General features: G+C 41.3%; 1 protein-coding gene across 4 annotated transcripts in view; it reads left to right on the top strand.

Moving 5' to 3' along the window:
* Window positions 1-22771, top strand: part of kiaa0586 (KIAA0586 ortholog) — a 654782-nt gene that overhangs the window by 70231 nt on the left and 561780 nt on the right. For all 4 annotated transcript variants that reach the window (XM_068039229.1, XM_068039231.1, XM_068039232.1 and 1 more), the window contains exons 7-8: window positions 6171-6378; window positions 11812-11985. In XM_068039229.1, coding sequence (XP_067895330.1) covers window positions 6171-6378; window positions 11812-11985 — 382 coding nt within the window. The remainder of the gene's footprint in view (window positions 1-6170; window positions 6379-11811; window positions 11986-22771) is intronic.

Here is a 22771-nt window from a genome sequence, read left to right on the forward strand (position 1 = left end):
AATTTTACTAGCCCTCTGGCAGTGGGGGTTGTGGTAGGAGGTGGGGGTGGGGGGGGACCCGGAAAATCCTTCCAGGAGAGGCCCGCCACGACCCCTGAAGCTGAGAAGGCCTCGCCACATTTTGCCGGCAGCGGCGAGGCCTCAATGCAGCCGCCCCACCACTTGGTGGCGGAGCCTTCATTTTAATATTAAAATGTAGTTTAAAACATGCAAATTAACTTACCTTGTCCCAGTGGCCGAACCACGCAGATATGGTGATTCGGATTGGTCGTGGGTTGCTAGGAAGGGATTGAGGGTCAAAGGTGCTGAAGTTGGGGGGTGGCGGGGTGGTGAAAGTTTGGCATAACAAAAGGTGTTTTTTTGGTGGGATAGGCCATTTTGTTTTTTGTTTACTCAGTGAGGGGGTGGGAGAGGGGTTTCAAAGTTGCATTTAAATTTCATTTCCACTTTTAATTGCAGTGGCACCTTTAAATATTATAATTACCGGTAAGGATTTGAAGCCCTAAAAAAAAATGGCGCAGGTGCCTGCATGGTGGCGCTGGACGCCGTTGCCGGGTTGGAGTGGCCGCCCCTCTATGTCATCGGGGGCGGCTGTTCCGCCGCCTCCATTTAAATGAGTCCTTATGCGAAATATCGCGGGAGCTCAGCGACGGCTACTCCGCGCAGGCGGGCCGCCGAGATCAGAGCGTGCCGCCGTGATTTACGGTACGCCAGTAAAATTCAGTCCAATCATTCTTATTCTAGTTCTGTCCCTTTTCTCAACTAATTTCTTACCCGTGTTGCAAGATTACCTTCAATTCACCGTGTAGCAACACTCCTTAATTCTGTTCCTTGTGGTGAAAGTCTGCCCTTGCAGCTTCTTGTTTTAAAAACCTGACCGATGTTACAGCCTTCATAGAATCTGACTGACAGACTAGGTTATTGACATTTTTATCTCCAATTTCGCAACCAGTAGGGAAGGCCTGCCAGATGATCCCTACTGAACACTCAGGACTTCCCAACATAATAGATGTGATGAAAGGTTAACCTGAAATGTTAACTTTGTGTCCGCAAATGCAGCATGACCTGTAGAGTATTTCCAACATTTTCTGATTTTATTTCAAATTTCCAGCATCTGCAATATTTTGATTTTGTAATAGGTGAAACTTCTTATCCACAGCTGTTACATAAGTTTCTAAATTCACTTGAAAAAGCCCTTCAAAACACTCCTGCAGGGGATGCAGCGATGAAGTGGGCCCACATCAGAGACGCCATCTATGATTCAGCATTGACCACCTTTGGCAAACGTGAGAAGCGGAATGCAGACTCGTTTCAATCTCACTTTGAAGAGCTGGAACCTGTCACAGCCATTAAGCGCACTGCACTGTTGAAATACAAGAAACACCTCAATGAGTTAACATCCATAGCACTTAAAGTAGCTAGAAGCGCTGCACAAAGAACAGCCAGGCGTTGTGGAAATGACTACTGGCAACACCTATGCAGTCATATTCAGCTGGCCTCCGACACCGGAAGCATCAGAGGAATGTATGATGGCATTAAGAGAGCTTTTGGGCCAACCATCAAGAAGATCGCCCCGCTCAAGTCTAAATCAGGGGAAACGATCACTGACCAACGCAAGCAAATGGACCACTACCTAGAACTGTACTCCAGGAAAATGTCGCTGATGCCACCCTCAATGCAGCCCAGTCTCTGCCAGTCATGGATGAGCTGGACAAACAGCCAACAAAATCGTAACTCAGTGATGCCATTGATTCTCTAGTTAGTGGAAAAGCTCCTGGAAAGGATGGCACTACCCCTGAAATAATCAAGAGTGCCAAGCCTGCCATACTCTCAGCACTACATGAACTGCTTTGCCTGTGCTGGAATGAGGGAGCAGTACCACAGGACATTCGTGATGCCAGTATCATCACCCTCTATAAGAACAAGGGTGACTGCGATGACTGCAACAACTAACGTGGAATCTCCCTGCTCAGCATAGTGGGGAAAGCCTTCGCTGGAGTCGTTTTAAACAGACTCCAGAAGCTGGCTGAGCGTGTCTACCCTAGGCACAGTGCGGCTTTCGAGCAGAGATATGCTGTTCTCCCTTCGCCAGCTACAGGATAAATGCCGCAAACAACAGATGCACTTCTACGTTGCCTTCATAGATCTCACAAGAGCCTTTGACCTCGTCCGCAGACGTGGTCTCCACAGACAACTAGCAGAGATCGGATGTCCACCAAAGCTACTAAGTATCATCACCTCATTCCATGACAATATGAAAGGCACAATTCAGCATAGCGGTGCCTCATCAGACCCCTTTCCTATCCTGAGTGGCGTGAAACAGGGCTGTGTTCTCGCACCTACGCTGTTTGGGATCATCTTCTCACTGCTGCTCTCACATGCGTTCAAGTCTTCAGAAGAAGGAATTCTCCTCCACAAGATCAGATGGCAGGTTGTTCAGCCTTGCCCGTCTTAGAGCGAAGGCCAAAGTACGGAAAGTCCTCATCAGGGAACTCCTCTTTGTTGACGATACTGCATTAACATCCCACACAGAAGCATGCAGAGACTCATCGACAGGATTGCGGCTGCCTGCAACGAATTTGGCCTAACCGTCAGCCTCAAGAAAACTAGCATCATGCGACAGGACGTCAGAAATGCTCCATCCATCAGTATTGGCGACCACGCTCTGGAAGTGGTTCAAGAGTTCACCTACCTAGGCTCAACTATCACCAGTAACCTGTCTCTCGATGCAGAAATCAACAAGCGCATGGGAAAGGCGTCTGCTGCTATGTCCAGTCTGGCCAATAGGGTGTGGGAAAATGGTGCACTGACACTGAACACAAAAGTCCGAGTGTTTCAAGGCTGTGTCCTCAGTACCTTGCTCTACGGCAGCGAGGCCTGGACAACGTATGTCAGCCAAGAGCGACGTCTCAACTCATTCCATCTTCGCTGCCTCCGGAGAATCCTTGGCATCAGGTGGCAGGACCGTATCTCCAATGCAGAGGTCCTCGAGGCAGCCAATATCCCCAGCATATACACCCTACTGAGCCAGCAGTGTTTGTGATGGCTTGGCCATGTGAGCCGCATGGAAGATGGCAGGATCCCCAAGGATGCATTGGACAGCGAGCTTGTCACTGGTATCGGACCTACCGGCTGTCCATGTCTCCGCTTTAAAGACGCCTGCAAGCGTGACATGAAGTCCTGTGACATAGACCACAAGACGTGGGAGTCAGTTGCCAGTGATCGCCAGAGCTGGCGGACAGCCATAAAGGTGGGGCTAAAAAGTGGCGAGTCGAAGAGACTTAGCAGTTGTCAGGAAAAAAGACAGAAGTGCAAGGAGAGAGCCAACTGTGTAACAGCCCCGACAACCAATTTTATCTGCAGCCCCTGTGGAAGTATCTGTCACTCTAGAATCGACCTTTATAGCTACTCCAGGCGCTGCTGCACAAACCACTGACCACCTCTAGGCGCTTACCCATTGTCTCTCGAGACAAGGAGGCCAAAGAAGAATAGGTGTGATGTGTTTATTGATTACCTAAACTGGCCAATAATTTGCTTATCGTTTACAATCTTTGGGGAAGACAACTTTAGTGTTTAGGCCAGGATATTTAGCCCCCCTTTTTTGGGAATTCCTCCTCTTCCGTACCACCCCCCTTTCCCTCACTGCCACCGCCAAACCAAACTTTGCTCCTTAAACTCAACATTTTACAGTAACAGTTTTTTCAGTTTCCTTCTATTGAAAAATCCCAAAACATGACGGTATTACAAGACACAAAATAAATGCAATCACACTATTTCCAAATATGTGTTCATTCCTTATTCACCAGAATGATACTGAACGTAAAGGATTAAATTATGACAAGTCTTGCATTTATGGAGCACCTTTCATGATCTTGGGACATTCCAAAGTGCTCTCCAGCCAATGACTTACTTTTGAAGTGTCGTCACTGTTATCATGTGGGAAATGTGGCAGCCAATTTTTGAGAGGCAAGGTCCCACAAACAGCAGTGTAATAATGACGAGCTGATCTGATTTTTTTTTTTTATTCCTGTTGGTTGAGGAATAAGTATAGGCCAGGACATTGGGGATAACACCCCTGCTCTTCTAAATTGTGCCGTGGGATCTTTTATATCTACTCGATAGGGCAGAAGGAGCCTTGGTTTAACGTCTTATCTGAAAAGACGGCACCTCCAACAGTGCAGCATTCACTTAGTACTGCACTGGATGTCAGTTTAGATTTTTTGCTCAAGTCTGTGCACATCAGTTTTGCTCTAATAGAATGGTGGAATCGGCTTGAGGGTTGAAATGTCTACTCCTGTTACTATGACCTGATTTAGGAGATTGAGCGACTGATTTTCACAGCTTGTGCTCAGTAAAAGATGAAAAATGGCAATACACCACTTAGTACCCGGTTCTTGCTCCTAGTATGGCTGCCATTATTTTGGGGTTTTCACATGTTCAGCCCTGGCACCCACTTGTTTCAGGCAGGAATGTACAGGTAATATACTAATCAAGGTCATATAGCTTAATGTTAATGTTACAATGTTGACAGTTTTTGCCATTATGAAATGCAGACATGTTGATGTAAGTATTGTAATTTAAAATAAGCATTTATAATAACAATCACAAAAATTGTGACATAGCAAGTATGGACAGGACATGTGCATCATCTGCAAAATATATAGTATGGATATTAGTTTGTATCTCATGGTGCTGTAGTGTGGGGGATTATTGGACCAGGGCATGCAGATATAATTTGATATTTTTAAGTCACATGTTCTATTTTTATTTTAATATTTTGATTATGATGTTCTATGTCCAGGTTTATAATGGAAACTAAAAGCAAAATACTGCGGATGCTGGAAATCTGAAACAAAAACAAGAAATGCTGGAATCACTCAGCAGGTCTGGCAGCATCTGTGGAAAGAGAAGCAGAGTTAACGTTTCGGGTCAGTGACCCTTCTTCGGAACTCCGAAGAAGTGTCACTGACCCGAAACTTTAACTCTGCTTCTCTTTCCACAGATGCTGCCAGACCTGCTGAGTGATTCCAGCATTTCTTGTTTTTGTTATAATGGAAACTAGTTATGTAAACTTGCCACATTACAGCACCTCCATTGACAGGAGGCTTTTTTAAATTCACACATGGGATGTAGGCGTCATTCGCAAACCAACATTTATTGCCCACCCCTAATTGTCCTTGATAACTGTGGTAAGTTTATATACATAGTTTCCATTCTAGATGTGGACATAGGAATATATAATCAAAGTTGACAGGATGTGCATGCAGCTGTAAGATTTTTAATATCGATACATTGCAATTATTGTACATTTCCTATACATATAACTTTAATTTCTGTGGTCACACTACCATAAATCAGTGGCCCTGATATATTGACATCCATAATTATATAACTTGCATATCACCTAACTTATCCTGAGCCACATCACCAGAGATCAGCTAGGATATTATTGAATTCTATGTAACGTTGTAACGGCACAGTGGCGCAGTGGTTAGCACCGCAGCCTCACAGCTCCAGCGACCCGGGTTCAATTCTGGGTACTGCCTGTGTGGAGTTTGCAAGTTCTCCCTGTGTCTGCGTGGGTTTCCTCCGGGTGCTCCGGTTTCCTCACACATGCCAAAGACTTGCAGGTTGATAGGTAAATTGGCCATTATAAATTGCCCCTAGTACAGGTAGGTGGTAGGGGAATATAGGGACAGGTGGGGATGTGGTAGGAATATGGAATTAGTGTAGGATTAGTGTAAATGGGTGGTTGATGGTCGGCACAGACTCGGTGGGCCGAAGGGCCTGTTTCAGTGCTGTATCTCTAAACTAAAGTGAGTATATGTCGCAATAAGGGTAATTTTGATATTACATTTATTGATTCCTTTTTCAGTCTGTTCAATGAATGCTTACCAATGGATCAGTAGTCCCATTCTTACCGTTGGAAATGCAGATCTGTAAACGGTTTACATGAAAAATTATGTTCATTGCTTCATTATTCACTAATTATATGGGCCGAGCAAGAATTAATTTTAGAATGGTATATTACTTAAGGTATATATATAATGTATAATTTCCTAAACCTTGCTTCACATTTAATTGCATTGCTTAACAAAAAATTGTCTGCTATACAGTTGAGTATTATTGTACAATGACCATAATAGGTTCTTTTTATATTTGTCTTTTAGTCACGAATGTTGACTTCAGCATTCACAACAAGCAACATCCATCCTGTTGAAGCACCTCCAGTGCATTCTGACAAGATGACACAGAGTTCCGCACCACACTGTAATGCAACACAGACTCTAAATCAAGGCCTCCAGCAGTTGCCTAGCAACAACATCCATTATGTTTCTCTCAGAGATGTGCCATCTGACTCCTCTGCAGCAGCACTGGGTGAGAAGAGCAAACAGTTTTGTGTGAGATGGAGAAATATTTTATTTGTCGATTACAATACTGTAGAAAAACACATATTCAGTGTCGTTGAAATTTCACTCTGCTTGTTATAGGGTCATTAATAGACATGAGTTTTTTATTACATGCAGAAAAGAGTATAATCATTTTGATTTGCTGCACAAAAGTCACTGTCGAGTAGGAATTTTATTAAAATTAAATCAGGTATAAAAATTATACACATTTTTTCAGTTGGGTTTTTTTCAAATCTCCATTTTAAAAGAATGTATTGATATTGTATTCAATATAGTGTTGTTAGGAGTTAATTTTATGTAAAACTACTAATAAAATTCTAGAACATTCTTTGGCAGCTATGTTGATCCAAAAATTTCAGTGTACATGTTTGGAGCAAAACTATGGGTTCGGTTTGCATTATGGTATTATTTCTACCACTCAAGGCCACTAATTTAAATACTCTATAGTAAATCTTGTATCCTACAACAGTAGAAATATGTATTATCATAATCCCAGACCCAATAATTTGTGAAGTTATAATCTCTGGGCTTTTTATTTTATTTATTTATTTAGAGATACAGCACTGAAACAGGCCCTTCGGCCCACCAAGTCTGTGCCGACCAACAACCACCCATTTATACTAACCCTGCAGTAATCCCATATTCCCTACCACCTACCTATACTAGGGGCAATTTACAATGGCCAATTCACCTATCAACCTGCAAGTCTTTGGCTGTGGGAGGAAACTGGAGCACCCGGCGAAAACCCACGCCGTCACAGGGAGAACTTTCAAACTCCGCACAGGCAGTACCCAGAATCGAACCCGGGTCCCTGGAGTTGTGAGGCTGCAGTGCTAACCACTGCGCCACTGTGCTGCCCATCATTGATCATTAGAATTTCTACTCTTTGTCATCGGCAACATTAATGTTAAATTGATTTGAAGAACTTTTGAAAAACTCTTTGAACTCTTAGAAATTATATCAGTCTGTTGATTCAGAATTATGACACAAATAATATTTTAAAATCAGTGACTCCACAGCATAATATTGAATGTATTCACTTTCCACCACTTTGGCTGTTAGCTTATCCTAGTAAAAATTGATTCACAGATGGGCGTGAGATGAAGAAGTTGCATCCATTCTTTGCCAGGCAGTATGAGGGATCAGTTATGAAGGAGCGAGTGCCTATTTCTGGCAGGAGATAAACTACCCAATAATAGAGTAGTCTTGTATTAGATTCAGTAACTCCCCCAAGTCTACATATCTGTCATTTCCTCTCATGGTGCAAATAGTATGCATTGTTTTTAAATAAAAAAAATCAAAAAAGATTGACAGAAATGTGTAGTTAAAAAGATGCTGGTGTTATAGTAATTATTCATTACCTGTTTATTTCTATGAAAAGCAATAATTGTGAAACTTCCTCTTTAAAGATACACATCTAACTAGTTCCAAATAATTTGGGCCATCAAAGTGCTTGTGACCTTCATATGCAGTATTATCATGATCAAGGATTTATGATTTTGACAAGCAAAACATAAAATTGCAAAATTTGATCCCAAAACACTAGCAAAAATCTCAGAATACCATGTATAAAAGCTAAATTTGACTTAGTCACCATAAATCAGTGGCCCTGACTATTAGGATTAATGAAAATTGAGTATATACCGGTTCCTAATCATCATTATCCAATATTCACTTTGTTGGAAATTGTTTTAATTTCAATTTTAATTATTATGGTTTAATTACTTTACAGAATCATAAGCTCAACATTTGTTTTATAAAATACGTATTGTTAACTCCTGCAGTAGTTATGTACAGTTTCATTATTGTATTCATAAAATTGCTGGGAAAATGGTCTTAACTGTAGCCAGTATATTTTCAGAATGTCACTGTTTGGTTTGCTCAATTGTCTGGATTTTCCATTCAATTTAACGAGTTACTAGGAGACCTTAAAAAAGGGTCAATGCTTGGTATGTGATTTGTTTTTCCTCAATAACAGAGTATTTTTTGTTAATGCAATAGAGGGCACTATGCTTCTGTCTATTCGTCTATAAAATGGAACAGTGGATCATTAGGTGGGATGACACTGTACAACGTAGTTTAGAACACAAACGTGAATTCTGAGATTACCTCCTTATTGTGTCTCCTGAATTTTTTGATTTTCTTGTTTAAGTGAATGTGTTTGGTGTTACGACCAGGTGAGAAAGGTGTCTAGGGGTCTGTTATTGTCTTCACCTGGTCTTATTGTAACAGGTTTAATTTTAAACACACTGTTTTGAACTCCACCTTTGTGAATCCTTGTTCACAGCTTTCCAATTATAAGGCAAAGAAATGAACATAAACAGGCTTTCTTGGTTTAAAAGAGAAAAGTGAAATTTATTAAACCTTAAACTTAAACTCTAATACGATTTACACCTGTGGATATACGATACACACATGCAAATAGGGACAGAAAAGTGCAGAAGAAAAATAAAATGGAGAGGTTTGAGGCAGTCTCTAAAGCCTTGTTACTGTTTCTGTGTTTCCAGCTCGCCATAGAGGCATTGATTGGAGATAGCTCTTACTTTTCCTTGGGGCCTAGTATTCTTCTTAAACTTTGTTCACTGTAGGAGACTTTTCTCTCTTGGGGTTCATGTGTCTTCAGTGATTTACAAAGCTAGTGAGATGAGAGCAGACAGGAGAGAGGTGTTCTCAGTCCAGGAGAAAAACAACCTTCTGATCTCTTTCCCTGTTGGAAGTTCAAATTCAAAAAAACTCCAACAATCAGTCATGTGACTTAATCTGGTCTGACCATTACTTCTGTTTTATTGGGGAAGCAACGACTGGGTCCCCTTGTTCCAACACTCTGTTACTATGCAAATGTCTTTCCGGTCAGGGGCTTGCAATTTTAAGTTTTAATGTTCATCTGGTGAAATCAGGTGTGCCTCAGTCTTGGCAGGTGGGGGGTTTGCCTGACATTGTTGCATCAATATTTTGGTCTTGTTGTATAGGAACTGTCATTAGAAGATTTTCTCTTTTTTAGTATCACTTACCTGATGCTTAAAATTCCATGTCTACAGGATTGTGAGATGACGCTCTGTAAAGAGTAAGAATCTCTCAACATACTACTAAATTCACAATATAGTTTGTTTATAATTTTGAAGATTAAGTCTTTCTGCAATTTATATAAGGCATTTATTTTTACTCAATAACAGCAGCAAGGCTAGTAAAAAGGGAGAGAACATATTTCAACTGTTTGCTCTTTATAGCAAAATTATAAGTGCATTCCTAATACTATAAATTCCTATAAATCCTGTAAATTCCAGCAGTTTGAAGATTTCCCCTTGACATTTTTTTGGACCCTTGAATTTTTAAACTTACATTTTGTATTGATAGAAATGTCATACAAGGGGTAAACAGCATGAAAGGGTTTAATACCAAGGACATACATCTTTGGAACGAAAAGGCATAAGTTCTGAACAGACATTTGTCTGGAATGGATTTCATATGGAGCGAGCTTTTATCTGGTCCATTTAGTTATTTGGTTAATCAACCCCGGCCAATATTTGCAATCACAAGCTGCTTTGTTGTAGTCAAAAATTGGGTTTTCGATTAAATGCAAGGATGAGAGATGTGGCCATTTACTGCTTTTCTTCAGGATAGCTGGCAGGTGTGGTTCCAAGTTACCTGCTGACAAATCAAAAGGAAAGGTTCTAGCCTGTGTAGTGGCTTCAAGAAGGGGCAAGGGCATTGATTGGCTGGATTCCTCATTGAGGAGCATTTCAGTCAGCGATTTCTTAATGGAGAATTATACAGGACAGTCAAAATTTCAGTTTGTGTACAGATCTACAGCTGTTTGATGTAAACAAGGGGAGCTAGGCTAGTCTCTGGTTACATCAAGTAAAACTCTGTTTAAAGTATGTTTAGAGAGAAAACAAGTGATGTCTTTATTGTTTTATGTATAGAGGCAAGCAGTGAAACTTATGTTTTACTGGCCAAACTGTTTATTGTTTCTGCATCTATTTTGTGTAAATAAAACAATTTATTGGCTGAAAAGCCTGAGTATTCAGTTTGGTGACAGTGAATATCCAGTCACTTTCATAGAAGAGAGAATCATGTAGTGGAACGTAATGCTTTCCAAAAGCTAGTTTGCAGGCCTGGGTCATAGAATCGTACAGCCTGAAAGGAAGCATTTCCTATGAACTCTGACCTCATTTTTAAAGGCTATCTAATTAGTCCACTCCACTGTTATTTTCCCATAATCCTGCATCCAATTCCCTTTTCATAATTACTATTTGAATCAGCTGCTGCCATTTCAGGCAGTGCATTTGAGGTCGTAACAATTTGCAGCATTTATTTTTAAAAATCCTCATCTCCCCTTTGGTTCTTTTGCCAGTTATCATAAATCTATATCCACTGGTTACTGACCCACCTACCAGTTGAACCCTTCTATTAAATTGTTACCTTTACCACCTTTCAAAAATTGTATTGACATTAAATGCAGGTAGAATTTTGTGTAAAATCTTCCTTTACATCTAATTGCTGTATTGGTAAAGGAAGAGATAGCACCCAAATTAATAGGAACTTGAATATGAGGCTATGTGTGCATGTTGTCCTCAATATATCTTTACTCTTGTTCAAACATTAATAAGTTCAACTTGGAGATTAGAGAAAGTAGTGGTCTCTCTTTAAATGATTTACTGTTCCCTTTAAGAGGAGCATGATTTTCAATATTGGGTACTGCTCTAGGAAGAAAATGGTGTGTTTATAAATGGGATAACCCAGATCCTATATGGTACGTTGTTCATATTGTAGTCTTGAGCATGCACAGGTTTTGAAAACTGATGGTAATTGTCCCTGTATGCATGTATGAGGAAAAGTGGCTGCAATGTAAGTCTTAGTATAATTTTCCTTTTCGTGTCTCCATTTTTTTTCTATTTCTTCCCTCTTTAAATATCCCCCTTTTTCTGAAGGTGCTGACTCATGCCGAAATGCAGATCTGTTGATACTCCCTCTGACACCTCTCACAAGTAGGATACTTACTGTTTGAGCATTAATACGAAGTCTGGTCATAATATTTGACCACTGAGACAGTACAACCTGCTTCTGTCCTCACTGGACATTCACAGATGCTTACTTTCCAGCTAATGTAAAAGGATAGTGATCAGGCACAGATATTTTTCCCTTGTCCCTGCGGCACTGAAGCTACTAGTAGCAAATGCAACTTTGGCTGGGATCTTCTGTACTGTATGTTTCCAGTTAAAAGCTTTTATTAATTGCATCATCTTAAATGTATTTTTAACCTTCATAAGAAATAAATTGTACCATAAGAAAGTGGAGCTTCCAATGCCCAACATAGTTATCAATTTTGAACAAGATACCTTCACAACAGAGTTAAGTCAAAAATTAATAAATTGTCCTCAAGTACTGACTTTAATTTCAGCTTGTCGGAGTCAACCTGGTACTGGTGGGATTGGCATGGGAAGTTCTCTGCAGACCCCTGCTCCTCGCAGGTTTGCCCCAGTGCCAATGTCTAAGGATATTCAAGTTCAGAAAAAGATGAAGTCTGCCATTCAGAAGGCCAAAGCGAATGCAGTGATTGCTGTAGATGGACAAGGTATGGCAATTTTTTTTTAGCAATAGTAACCAATGAGTGAATTTTAAAAGTACATTTCATTTGATGCCACCAAAATTTTGATAGAAAACGTAATCCCAGAAATAATGCTGCTTGATACCAGTTGATGCGTAGAGGGATTATATTCTTTGGCCAGCATTAGTTGACATTGCCAAAGGAGCAGAATTACAGTGCTCAGGACTGAATTGCTCAATCTTGCATTGTGAAATAATTGTTAATATTTTTGTGAGTCATGGGAAATATCACTTCAGCTGTATTATTACACAACGTCAGAATTCCATTTCTAATGTTGAAACTCTGACTGATTAATCTGGAACAAACTCAGTTCTTCATCAGGATTATAGTAAAGAGTGCTAAACTGAAACCATGGCCAGAATTTTTCCCTCGGCGGACAGGAGCTGTCCACTGACTGAGAAGTCGGTGGCGAACCTGCCTCTGCCTGGCCTGGGGATCTGATGTGCATTTTGCGATACGCGGGCCTTTAATTGGTCTGAGACGGGACTTCCACTTCATTGAGGCAGAAAGTCCCGCCTACTGGAGCTGCCGGCCAATCAGGGGGTCAGCAGCTGTTAGTTGGAGCAGTGGCCACTGCTGGGACTGCAACCCAGCTTCAAGAAGGAAGATGTTGGGGACCCCAGGAACAAAGGTAAGTTTTTGCCGCCTCGCCGGGGTGATCGGTCAGGCCCCGGCAAGGCAAGGGCGGTCAATTGGGGGGGACGGGGGAAGGCATGTTGGGGTGGTTGGAGCAGCCCTCATTGGGCACAGGGTGCCTGATCATGAGGCCCTCCCCCCCGGCAAGCTGTCAGAAAGCCGCTTGTTTTTATCAGGCAGCTTCTCTCGGGCCTGGAACGACCACGGGTAAAATCCCCGTGGCGACTGCTGGAGGCCCTTAAGTGGCCATTAACTGGGGGTGGGGGTAAAATTCCAGCCCATAAGGTAAGATAAGATTTTGGAACATCTTCAGGAAACTTGGATAGCAGTAAGGAGGAGGGGAAGAACTTTAACAATTAGTGTTGAGTTATCCACAAGCAAACGATCTGTGCATATTCTTCAAAAATTTAGGAGCATATTTATTTTTATTTCATGTATGTGCTTTGCCCAGTTTGTATATTTGCTGATTTGTGTTTTACTGGTGGGGAGGGAAGTTTAACGAAGATTAATTTTTTTTCCATCAGTGAGTACTTTTGGATTGAATCATACGGCACAGAAGGAGGTTATTCAGCCCCTTGTGTTAGAAACTTCCAAGCCTGCTTGTGAAGAATACACAGACAAGGATGCTTTTGTGGAGACTGTTTATTGCTTGCCACTCTGCTCCTAACAATCTCCAGCTAGTGCTGGCTGGCTGGCTGTTTATATGTGCACATCGGAGTACAATTAACTAATCAAGACCCCCCCCCACCTGTTCACTCTTTCACCTTCAACTACTAGGTATTTAACATCCATCAACGGAACTTAGGCACTAACAGATTCCCCTCTTTAAATTACATACATTTTATATAGAAAGGAGACAAAATGATTAGTCTTTATCTTACATTATTATACCATCAACCTTCATCAGCAGCCATTAACATTCTGTATATTCCCCCCTTTTTTTCCAAGCAGAAAACAAACTTGTTTAAAGAATGATAAAATGATCTTAACAAAAATATCCATAGTATATCAACTCATATAATAACGCAAGACAGCCCTGAGGTCATCCAGCAATTTCCTTGAACAAGCGCTTTTCGTAAAACAATCAGACAACTGATGACTCGTGTCAACCCATTTTATTTTTGAAATTTCATTCCAACATTTTTTTGTACTCGCGTGATCAATCCTCTATCTCATTTCCATGACACTTGTTGTGAATGGACATTGTCCCAGAGAGAATGGTTATCTATATAGCATTCTATAGGAAAACTTTTCTCTGCCCCTTATATAAGAGTTCCTTTAAAAATACTCGATAAATACATACCCATATCTATCGCTTCTACCAGTGCAAGTGTCTCAGCAGCTAAAGTGCTTTTAACTATCCTCTTAATTTTCTTTGATTTCTAGGCTAATGGACAACATTTATCATTTCTTCCCACCAAAAATATAATGAGCTCAAAAAACCATCGGGAAGATTAGCATGTGAGACATCACTAAAAATGACATTTCATTTCTTCTGGGTTACCCAAGGCTGGAAACTTGTGGACACATTTGTCTAAACTCAATTTCCTCAATGTCTGATCTGCTTTCAGCACTTTCCCAATAGTCGCATGTTTCAGCATGGTGCTCAATTCTAATAAATCAAAGCAAGCATCCAGTCTAATTTGCGTGCACAACCAGTTTAGTTGCTTTATTAAGCTTCTTAACTGTCTGCTTCTTCCTTTTGCGAGGATCTGGCCCGACTTATTGGGATCCTATTAATATTCTTTCGGCAAGACTGTTGATTTAGGTTACTCCCAACTTTGTCTGTCTAATGTCCAACCTTACATATTTAAAAGCTCCGGAAGCCCGACTTACAATTTTAAATTCCTTTATAATTTTATCTACCACAAATTTCTCAAATGCCGCAGATCCTCCCCACAGAAGATCGTCTACGTGCATCAAGAAAATGCCTGCTAGTTGTTCTTCATGGTACCAGTAAAACATTGCTGGATCTGCTTTTAGCTGAATACAACCAGCTTTTAGTAAGACGGACCTACTGAAAAATACCACATCCTGTATGCATCGTTTAGCCCATAAAACACACTTGTTTAGCTTCCATAATTTCCCCTCGATATCTCCGGCTTCTTTTGGTGGCTTTAAAAATACTTTTCAGTGAAATTTCTCCCCTTGCAAAAAAATGCTGCTTTGATTTCAATAGACTTACATTCCCATGAGTGGGTTGCTAAAAGGGCTAAGAAAATCTTCACTCACTTTTCCTGTTATTGGGGGAGTCTACTCTAACTTCTTGGTTGCCTAGTCGTTCCTCAAATCCCCGAGCTACAAGTCTGGCCTTAGTTTTATGGGTATCATCAGGAAGTACTTTCTCTGTACATATCCATCTATGGGACAATGCTAGTTGTTCTTTATCGGGCACCTCTGTATGTGTCAAGCTCTTTGTTTTGCATCCTTTACCATTTAACCTGTTAGTAGCCACGAGAGCTACTCTATCGTAAGGGCTCCTACTTGCGCTCCTCGCCTGCTCTTGTTAAACCACGTCCCTTACTAGATTTCCTATCCCTTTCTGGACTGCTACTACTCTACTTGTCCCTCCTTCGACCAGACTTCCTCTCAAGTTCATGGCCTTTTCCTTGGACTATGATAATCATCAGGCCCACTGTCCGAATTTATATTATGTTTTCTGGCCTTCCACAATTTTACTTCGGCCAATCCATAGTCTGACCTTGTCTTGCACAGCCAATGATTGTATTTCCTTGTGGCCTTCCCTGCACTTCCTATAATGGTGGCTTCCGTCCATTCACTGTCCCTTTCTGGCATATACGTCACTCTAGTCCCAACTTTCGGTAGTTGGCCTTTGGGCTAAATGGCCTTATCTCTATCTTCACTATCACTTCGTCCACTCTTGGTTCGCTCGTTATTTGCCACAACCTGTTGCTTGCAAAGGTCCCTGCATGTAGGGCATTCAAATGTTCTGCAAAAATGGAACTAATTGTAGTCCCTTCTAAAGCTGGGGAATGGTCCCACATTGCTGAAAGTATTTTCAGGTTCCTGCCATAAACTAGTTGATGGGAGCTCTCGCCCCCCAACCATTTGAAGTGTGTTATTTTTGCATGTACTGCCTATGCCAGAGCAGTTGTCAATTTACAATTTGGTCAGCCAGCTAGAATTTTTCAGAGCATTCCGTCAATCACGGTGTAATTTCTCCCAATCCCATTACTAAAAAGGACTTTTTGCTGCCGAGTGCATTGCTACAATATTCATATTTTCACATACTCCTGAACTCATCATTGGCAAATAAATTCTCTTCCATTGTCGGTTAGAAATCTTGCCGGTGCTCCCAGTCCCATTCCTCTCCATCTTTCTATTATCTTGCCCACTATTACTTTTTTGTCTTTACTATCAATATCTTTGACCAACTGAATCTAGTCGCTTTTTCTATAAAGTGTAGAAGAAAAATATTTTTGTCTTTATCCCATACCATCAAGTCCATCGCTACGGTTTCATTAAAGTCATTCGCTAAGGAGAGACTCACAACGGTGTCCTCCAGTACTTCCAGATATCACATTTTTCACTGACATCCTCAATAAATTTAGTGTAGTCATCATCTATTACTCCTGCATCTTTTAATAGAATCTTCAACCTATGCTAAGATGGATGTGCAAACTGCCAATGTAGTTTTGAAATCATCTGCCTTTTCTCCTTTAAATCCTTACCACCCCCCTGCCCCAGATGCCATTAATACCTCTAACATTCTGCTTAGAGATGTTAGGTCTAGTGAAAGGAATACAATAATGTCCCGACTGTATAAATTGCAAATCTACAGATCTCCCAAAGACAATCGCCTTATCATGTCCTGTGGTACTGCTCCCTCATCCCAGCACAGGCAAAGCAGATCATGGAGTGCTGAGAGTATAGCAGGCTTGGCACTCTTGATTATTTCAGGGGTAATGCTGTCCTTTCCAGGGGCTTTTCCACTGGCTAGTGTATCGATGGTATTACTGAGTTCCGATTTTGTTGGCTGTTCGTCCAGCTCATCCATGACTGGCAGAGACTGGGCTGCATTGAGGGCGGTATCAGTGACATCATTTTCCCTGGAGTACAGTTCTCGGTAGTGCTCCACCCAGCGGTCCATTTGCTTGCATTGGTCAGTGTTCGTTTCACCTGATTTAGACTTTTGGGGGTGGGGGGGGGGCGATCTCCTTGATGGTTGGCCCAAAAGCTCTCTGAATGCCATCATACATTCCTCTGATGTTTCCGGTGTCGGAGGCCAGCTGAATACGACTGCATAGGTGTTGCCAGTAGTCATTTGCACAGCACCTGGCTGTTCTTTGCACGGTGCTTCTGACGGCTTTAAGTGCTAAGGATGTTAACACGCTGGGGGCTTTCTTGTAGTCCAGCAGTGCAGTGCGCTTAGCGGCTATGACTGGTTCCATCTCTTCAGAGTGAGATTGAAACCAGTCTGTGTTCTACTTCTCACGTTTTCCAAAGGTGGTCATTGCTGAGTCAGATTGTGTCTCTGATATGGGCCCACTTGGTCTCTGCATCCCCTGCAGGAGTGTTTTGAAGGGCTTTTTCAAGTGAATTAAGAAACTTTTGTGACAGCTGTGGGTAATAAATTCTGTTAGTGTTGATGTGCGGGCAGCCCTTCTGCTAGGAGTGACGTAGCTTCTTTGGTTTAAGTCTAACTTTGCTGCCCACCAGGGAGTGGTCGGTGTCGCAGTCTGCACTGTGGAAGCTGCGTGTGATTTAAACAAAAACAAGAAATGCTGGAATCACTCAGCAGGTCTGGCAGCATCTGTGGAAAGAGAAGCAGAGTTAACGTTTCGGGTCAGTGACCCTTCTTCGGAACTGTGATTTAAACACGGTTTGTAGAGGCTCGCCTTATGATGAGGTCCAGCTGGTGCCAACGACATGATCTTGGGTGTCTCAATGAACCCTGATGACAGGGTTTAGTTTGAAAGAATGAGTTGGTGATGCAGAGGTTGTGATAGGTACACAACTCCAGCAGTCTCTGCCCATTCTCATTCATCCTTCCAATGCCATAGCGCCCGAGGTAGGAGGGCCATTTTTCTAAATTTATCAAATTCCTGTTATGCCTCAGAAATTCAATAAATCATCTTTCATATAAAATTTTATCCATAAATTTTAAGAGTTTGTCCAAACCTTCCACTTTGTCCAGATGAGCCTCTTTGTCCCGGATTTTGCTTCTGGCAGGAAGCGAAAGTGCAAGGGCTATTCCTTGCTTTCTCTTTGGCAAAGACATAACCTGTGTCCATAGATCAACCTCATTCATCCGTTGATCGTAAGGTTCAGCTTCACAAAATAGCAGTGGAAAATCATATCCTGACACCTTAAACCTGGTTTCAGTTATCTTTCTTCAAAAAAATAATGATTAACTCCAAGTCTAATCTCCTGTCTCCAGTCTTCACTGTTAGGCAGCCATCCTCTGCTACCAATGTTAGAGAAACTTCCAAGTCTGCATGTGAAGAATATGCTGAGACTGCTTATTGCTCACCACAGAACTATTACTCCATTCCTAATAATCTCCAGCCAGCACTGGAGCATTAATATATATATGAGTACAATTAATGAATCAACACCCAACACCTGTTCACCCTATTACCTTCAACTACTAGGTATTTAACATTCATCAACAGAACCTATTAGACACTAATACCTTGTACCTGTTTTGGCTCTTCAAAAGTGATCTCCAGTTAGTCCCACTCATGTGCGCTTTAGCACTGTAAATTTTTCCTTCTGAAGTATATCTCTAGTTCCCTTTTGAAAATGACTTGAGTCTGCTTCCACAACCATTTCAGGCACTATCTTCCAGATCATAACAAGGTGCTATTTTTTAAATCTCCCATCTGGTTCTTTTGCTAATTATCTTAGGGGCTTGTAAAGGTTTGTGCTGGTGTAATCTCTTTGAATAATGTGTTCCAGTACAATTAAAGATCTTTGTTTCAGATACTGTTTGCAAACCATCTGAGTTTTGCTGTATCAGAATATATACAATTCGCAGACCTTAGCATTGCTTGTAGTGAGTTGGGGCACACTCGGTTTTCCAGCCATGGGGATATTTTGCATGTACCAAGCAGTGTATTATCAGTGCTCCTGATTTAAGATGATTGAGTAAGTCAGTTACCATGTTTATGAAATGGTTTTCTGGAATTTTTACTGGTGGTCTGGAATTTGAATTCCAAGACTCCATTTTTCTGTGAAAACCATGAAAGAGTGGCTTTGATTATTGAATATTCCTTTACATTTGGATTTTCATTCCTAACTTTTACTTATTTTAAAACCAAGGATACAAAGGAAGATAGCAGCACATGTGCAACAGATTTGAGGTAAGTATGCGGAGTTTACAAATAACGGAAAGTGGAGGGTTATGATTTAGAAACAGTTTTGAGGAGATGATGGTGTTTGATAGAACCTAAGGGGTGAAATGCAATGTTTGCTTTGCTGGGAGCTTCCTTGTGTGTGCCATCCATGGGCAGGAAATACTTGGTTCCAAGATGTGAGCACATAGGGATGGTGCTGGACTGTGGAGCAATGGACAGGGTACTTGCATGTGTAATCATTGATGGATCCTTGTAATCTTGTAACAGTGGGGGGTCTAAGGGACCTGGCAACTTTGGGGAAGCACTGGGCAGGGAGAACCTGGGGTAGTAGATGGAATCCAACTCCCTGCCAAAATAGCTGTTGTTGGCCACCGGCTCCTACCTTGAAAAAGGCTGTACCATCGAATTACCAGCTGGGAAGTGGCTTTAGGTTTTTTGACTGGGAGTACGATAGCGATTTGGATGAGTGAGAACCTTAATTTTCACACGCCTCAGGAGGTGGTGCTGTTGTGCTGAGAGAAGGAATATGAGCTGAGGGGCCCAGAGAGAGGAATGAGACATGGGAGAAATTAGCTAATCAGAGTTAAGTATAAGAAATAGGATTTAAAATAGGACGCTTAAGCATGTTATAGGAAGTAAGTATTAAACTGTCAGGAAGTATGGACAAAAGCATATCTGATCTCCCGTGATGATGCTCACTAAAAGTTTGCACAGCTTTAACCTAGTATCATACAATATTTTATCGGGGCTACTGAATTATGGTGATTTGAATAAGTCAAATTGTGTTTTTTTTGCACAGTGCTATGATATGTTAGTGGGATTTTTGATTTGTATTTCATGGTATGTGCATTTTTGCATTAAAATGTAAACCAGTTGTCCATTGTTACCATTGTGTAATCATTTAAGTATATAGATAATTTTTTCTCGACCTTTTTTTAAAACCCAGGCTTCAGAGGAAGACTGCAGTAAAGATTGGTAGGAGTGTAGGGGGTAGGGTGGGTGAGGCATGTGACTTAATAGTTTTGGGAGGGGGCATGTTGGGATTTGAGCATATTGTAGAGAAAATGTTTGGATTGTTGGAAGGGGATTCAGAGGTGTGTGCGCCACTATCGCAGTGGTGGAATGTAAGTTACAGGTTGTGACAGTGCTGGGAAAATAGTGCTGAACTGAGATGTAGAAATCTAAGAGTAATAGGAGTGGGGTTACAAAGAATTACATGGTATGTACAGCACAGAAACAGGGATTTTGGCCCAACTGGTCCACGTCTGTGTTTATGCTGCACTCGAGCCTCCTCTCACCTGTCTTCATCTAACCCTATCAGTATAACTTTCTATTCCTTTCTCCCTCGTGTTTATCGAGCTATGGTATTCACTTCAACTACTCCTTGTCGTAGCGAGTTCCACATTCTAACCATTCTCTGAGTAGTTTCTCCTGAATTCCCTATTGGATTTATTAGTGACCATTTTATATTCATTGCCCCTAGTTTTGGGTCTTCTCCACAATCAAAATCGTAGAATGGTTACAGTATAAAAGGAGGCCATTTGGCCCGTTGTGTCTGTTCCAGGTTTCTGAAAGAACAGCTCACAGTCCCAATCACCCGCCTTTTATCCTTAACCCTGCAATTTTTTTCTTTTCAAGTGGAAACTTTTTCTCTACGTCTACCCTATCAAACCCTTTTACAATCTTAAAAGCCACTACCCTTCAGCCTTCTTTTCTTCTAAGGAAGAGAGCCCCTGTTCAATCTTTCCTTATTTCTGACATCATCCTTGTAAATCTCTTTTCGTACCTTCTCCACAGGCTCTCGATTCTTTTTGTAATATGGAGACCTGAGCTGTTCACAGTACTCAAAGTGCGGTCTATTAAAGATGCTATTTAATTCCATCCCTCTAGAAATGAACCCCAGTGCTTTGTTTGCTTTTTTATGGTTTTATTTAACTTGCATCACTACTTTTAATAATTTGTGTATTTGTACCCCTGGTTAGTTTTGCCCCTCTACCTCATTTAGATTTTTACTTTCCAAGGAGTATGTGGCCTCCTTATGGTTTCTACCAATATGCACCACCTCATTTAACTATATTGAAATTCATTTGGATTTACTTCTGCAAGTTTATTCATGTCTTGTGTTTTGTCACATTCTTCTTCAGTGTTCGCTATGTTCCCTCCCACTACCTCCACCACCCCAATTTGTGTCATCTGCAAATTTTGAAATTGTACTTCTGATTTCCAAGTCCAAATTCAAATTTGTAATTGATGATCAGTGGTCCCAGCGCTGATCCTTGTGGAATACAACTTTGTGGTGGGGATGAGAGGGTCTGGAAGTACTACAAAATAAGTTATGGGATCTGGAAGAACTATGAGGATTATGTGCATTTCAGTAATCCTGCTGATTCTCCACTTCAGCCCACTGAGAAAATCCTCCTCCCTGTGAAAGTCCCACTTCCACTCCTGACTGGGAACCAGCTTAACATTGTTTAAGTGCATTATATTTTGAAAAGGGCAGCAGGTTCTTAAAGTTGGTTAAATTAAAAGTTGTCTCCAAGTTATAGTCAGGAATTCTGTATTTGTTAGCACAGGGCAGTGGGTTTTCGATGGGCTCATGGAGCAGCAGTGATGAGTAGGACCCAGTGAGTGAGGTAAAGAGTTTGGGATAAAGGCAACATGGAGAAGTGAAAAACCAAACTTGAGCCAGTGGAACACTGGTCCCCTTCTCTAGAAAATACTGGTGGGAGATATGAATACAAGATAAGTGTAACAGATGATAGCTTAAGGGTGACACAGACCTGACAAAAATAGGATGCTAGGAAAGCATTACAGGAAGTGTGACACTTTTGTGCAGATATTAAAAAGACACAAAAACAATTCAGTGGAGCAATTTCATCAAGTTATAGTAAAATATATATTTTATACTTTTAATTTTGTTTCAAACCTTATCTTAACATTAGAAATTTTAGTTGCTGAAGGAGGGTGAGATAGGGAAGTATCCACCAGAATGAAGAAGCAGTTCATCAACAAACTGACAGGCATATGTTTACAGGGGGAAGTGCCATTTTAAAAAGAGCTTTTAGAGGCTGTTTCAAAGTAAATATTTGACATCAAAGCTTTACCAAAATCAAGACCACAGGAGAATGTTTTTGGGCAAAAGCATGCATTTGGAAGATCTGGAATATAAATAAACCACCAAAGGGATTGTGTAAGGATAGTTAGAGGTTTAAGAACAGAAGTATGGTGCCAAGTAGTACTGATGTCAGCATGCAAGTAGTTTTGGCAATACTAAAAGAGTCTTTAGTTCAGCAGTATTTGGAAGGGAGCCCAGGGTTTGCTGGCCTGGGAAGAAGGGTCCTGGGTTCCAGTGATATTGGAGAGGAGGTTCTGAGAACACACGCATGTTCTGGAATCACTAAAGAGGTATTGGGAATATATAAAGGTTTGTGAGTGCTCAATGGGTGTCCTGTAATCTGGGTGTGGGGGTCCTGGAGTCGGTAAAACTGAGAAGAGTGTTTCAGAGACTTGTGGGGCAAAAATCTGGATTAATAGGGGGAGATGGGACAAGCAGCCTTGTGAGGGAGGGAGCCAAGGACATTAAACTGTTAATGGATCCTTTCAAGTGACCAGGCCACAACCCAGCACCACGTTCCTGCCCATGAACCTGCAACCCAAATCCATCCGCAGTCTTTTATGCAGTTTTAGATTTCATGCCCCACTACCACTTTCCCTATTGTCAGCTGGCTCCTGTCATTATACTCCTACCTTAAAACATTTAAGGCTTTGTGTACTTTCTCTTTCCCCCACCCCACCTC

Source organism: Heterodontus francisci, chromosome 9 (genome assembly GCF_036365525.1).
Source record: "Heterodontus francisci isolate sHetFra1 chromosome 9, sHetFra1.hap1, whole genome shotgun sequence".
NCBI lineage: Eukaryota > Metazoa > Chordata > Chondrichthyes > Heterodontiformes > Heterodontidae > Heterodontus > Heterodontus francisci.